The 1,127-nt window shown below is 41.6% G+C and overlaps 1 protein-coding gene across 1 annotated transcript; it reads left to right on the top strand.

Moving 5' to 3' along the window:
* Positions 1-5: 5 nt before the first annotated feature.
* LOC116087902 (melanoma-associated antigen B1-like) lies at positions 6-1,030 on the top strand (the record flags this gene model as incomplete). Its single annotated transcript, XM_031366381.1, has 1 exon — positions 6-1,030. A coding segment is annotated over one exon (585 nt), but the record flags the coding sequence as incomplete, so codon positions are not given.
* Between the last annotated feature and the right edge of the window lie 97 nt (positions 1,031-1,127).

Below are 1,127 nucleotides of genomic sequence, written 5' to 3'. Positions count from 1 at the left end.
TCCCCAGGATCCTGGAGAAAGCCACTTATCAGCTAGAACTGGTCTATGGTCTGGAGTTGAAGGTTGACAACCCTGCTACTCACTCCTATGTCCTTGTTAATAAGTTACCCACCCTCCCTGGGGCAAATGTGGGTGGCAGGAGAGAATTGCCTAAGACAGGTCTCATCCTGACCCTCCTGGGTATGATTTTCGTGAAGGGCAACCGTGCCACTGAGGAAGAGGTCTGGCAGTTTCTCCACATGCAGGGGATATATCCTGGGAGGAGGCACCTAATCTTTGGGGAGCCCCGGAATTTCATCACCAAAGAGCTAGTTGAGCAAAATTATGTGGAGTACCGCCAGGTTCCTGGCAGTGATCCCCCAACCTATGAATTCCTATGGGGTCCCAGAGCCCATGAGGAATCTACTTCCAGGAAAGTCCTGGAAATTTTAAGTAAAATCAAAAGTGCCATTCCTACTTACTATCCTCAACAGTATGAGGAGGCTCGAAGTAACCAGGCTGAGAGAGCAGCAAGGGGAGATGAGGCTGCTAGATTCCATGCTGCAAGGATTCCCTCCCACGCCCAACCTAGCAGCTCTTCCCACATTTAGCTAGCCCTTGGTGATAGCTGTCACTGTGCTCAAGAACAGCCAGACAGTCTTCTGAGTAGTGGGGCATTTATGAGTAGGTGGGAATACACTAAGACAATACCCTTTGTTATGCATGGGAAAAGTATACATACCTTTCTTTGTTACATTGTTAATATTCCTGTAACTGAAGATTAGTTTGTTTCCTATATGCTTCTTAATCTAATATCTGCCACGTTTATTTCTCTTTGTCAAGGGTAAGATATTTGGGGTTTTAAGGTTATTGGATAAGCTTCATAAATTTCTTCTCAGTAAATGTAAAACAAGACATGGGAAAAGATTTCAAAGAATGTGATGTGCTAAAATTGGTAAAACAAAGTAAAGTGGTCAGTTCATCCATGTCATTCTTGGTTTTGTCTTTAATTCACAATTATAATAGAAATAAACTTGGTTTCATTACCTTACTAAATTATGTTAAGAAAATATACTAATAAATTAAACTTGGTTTTATTACCTTATCAAACTCCATAGGAAAATGAACTGATAAATTTAGCCTCATAT

Source organism: Mastomys coucha, chromosome X, assembly GCF_008632895.1.
Source record: "Mastomys coucha isolate ucsf_1 chromosome X, UCSF_Mcou_1, whole genome shotgun sequence".
Classification (NCBI taxonomy): Eukaryota; Metazoa; Chordata; class Mammalia; order Rodentia; family Muridae; genus Mastomys; species Mastomys coucha.
This window is presented reverse-complemented; position numbering and strand designations above follow the sequence as displayed.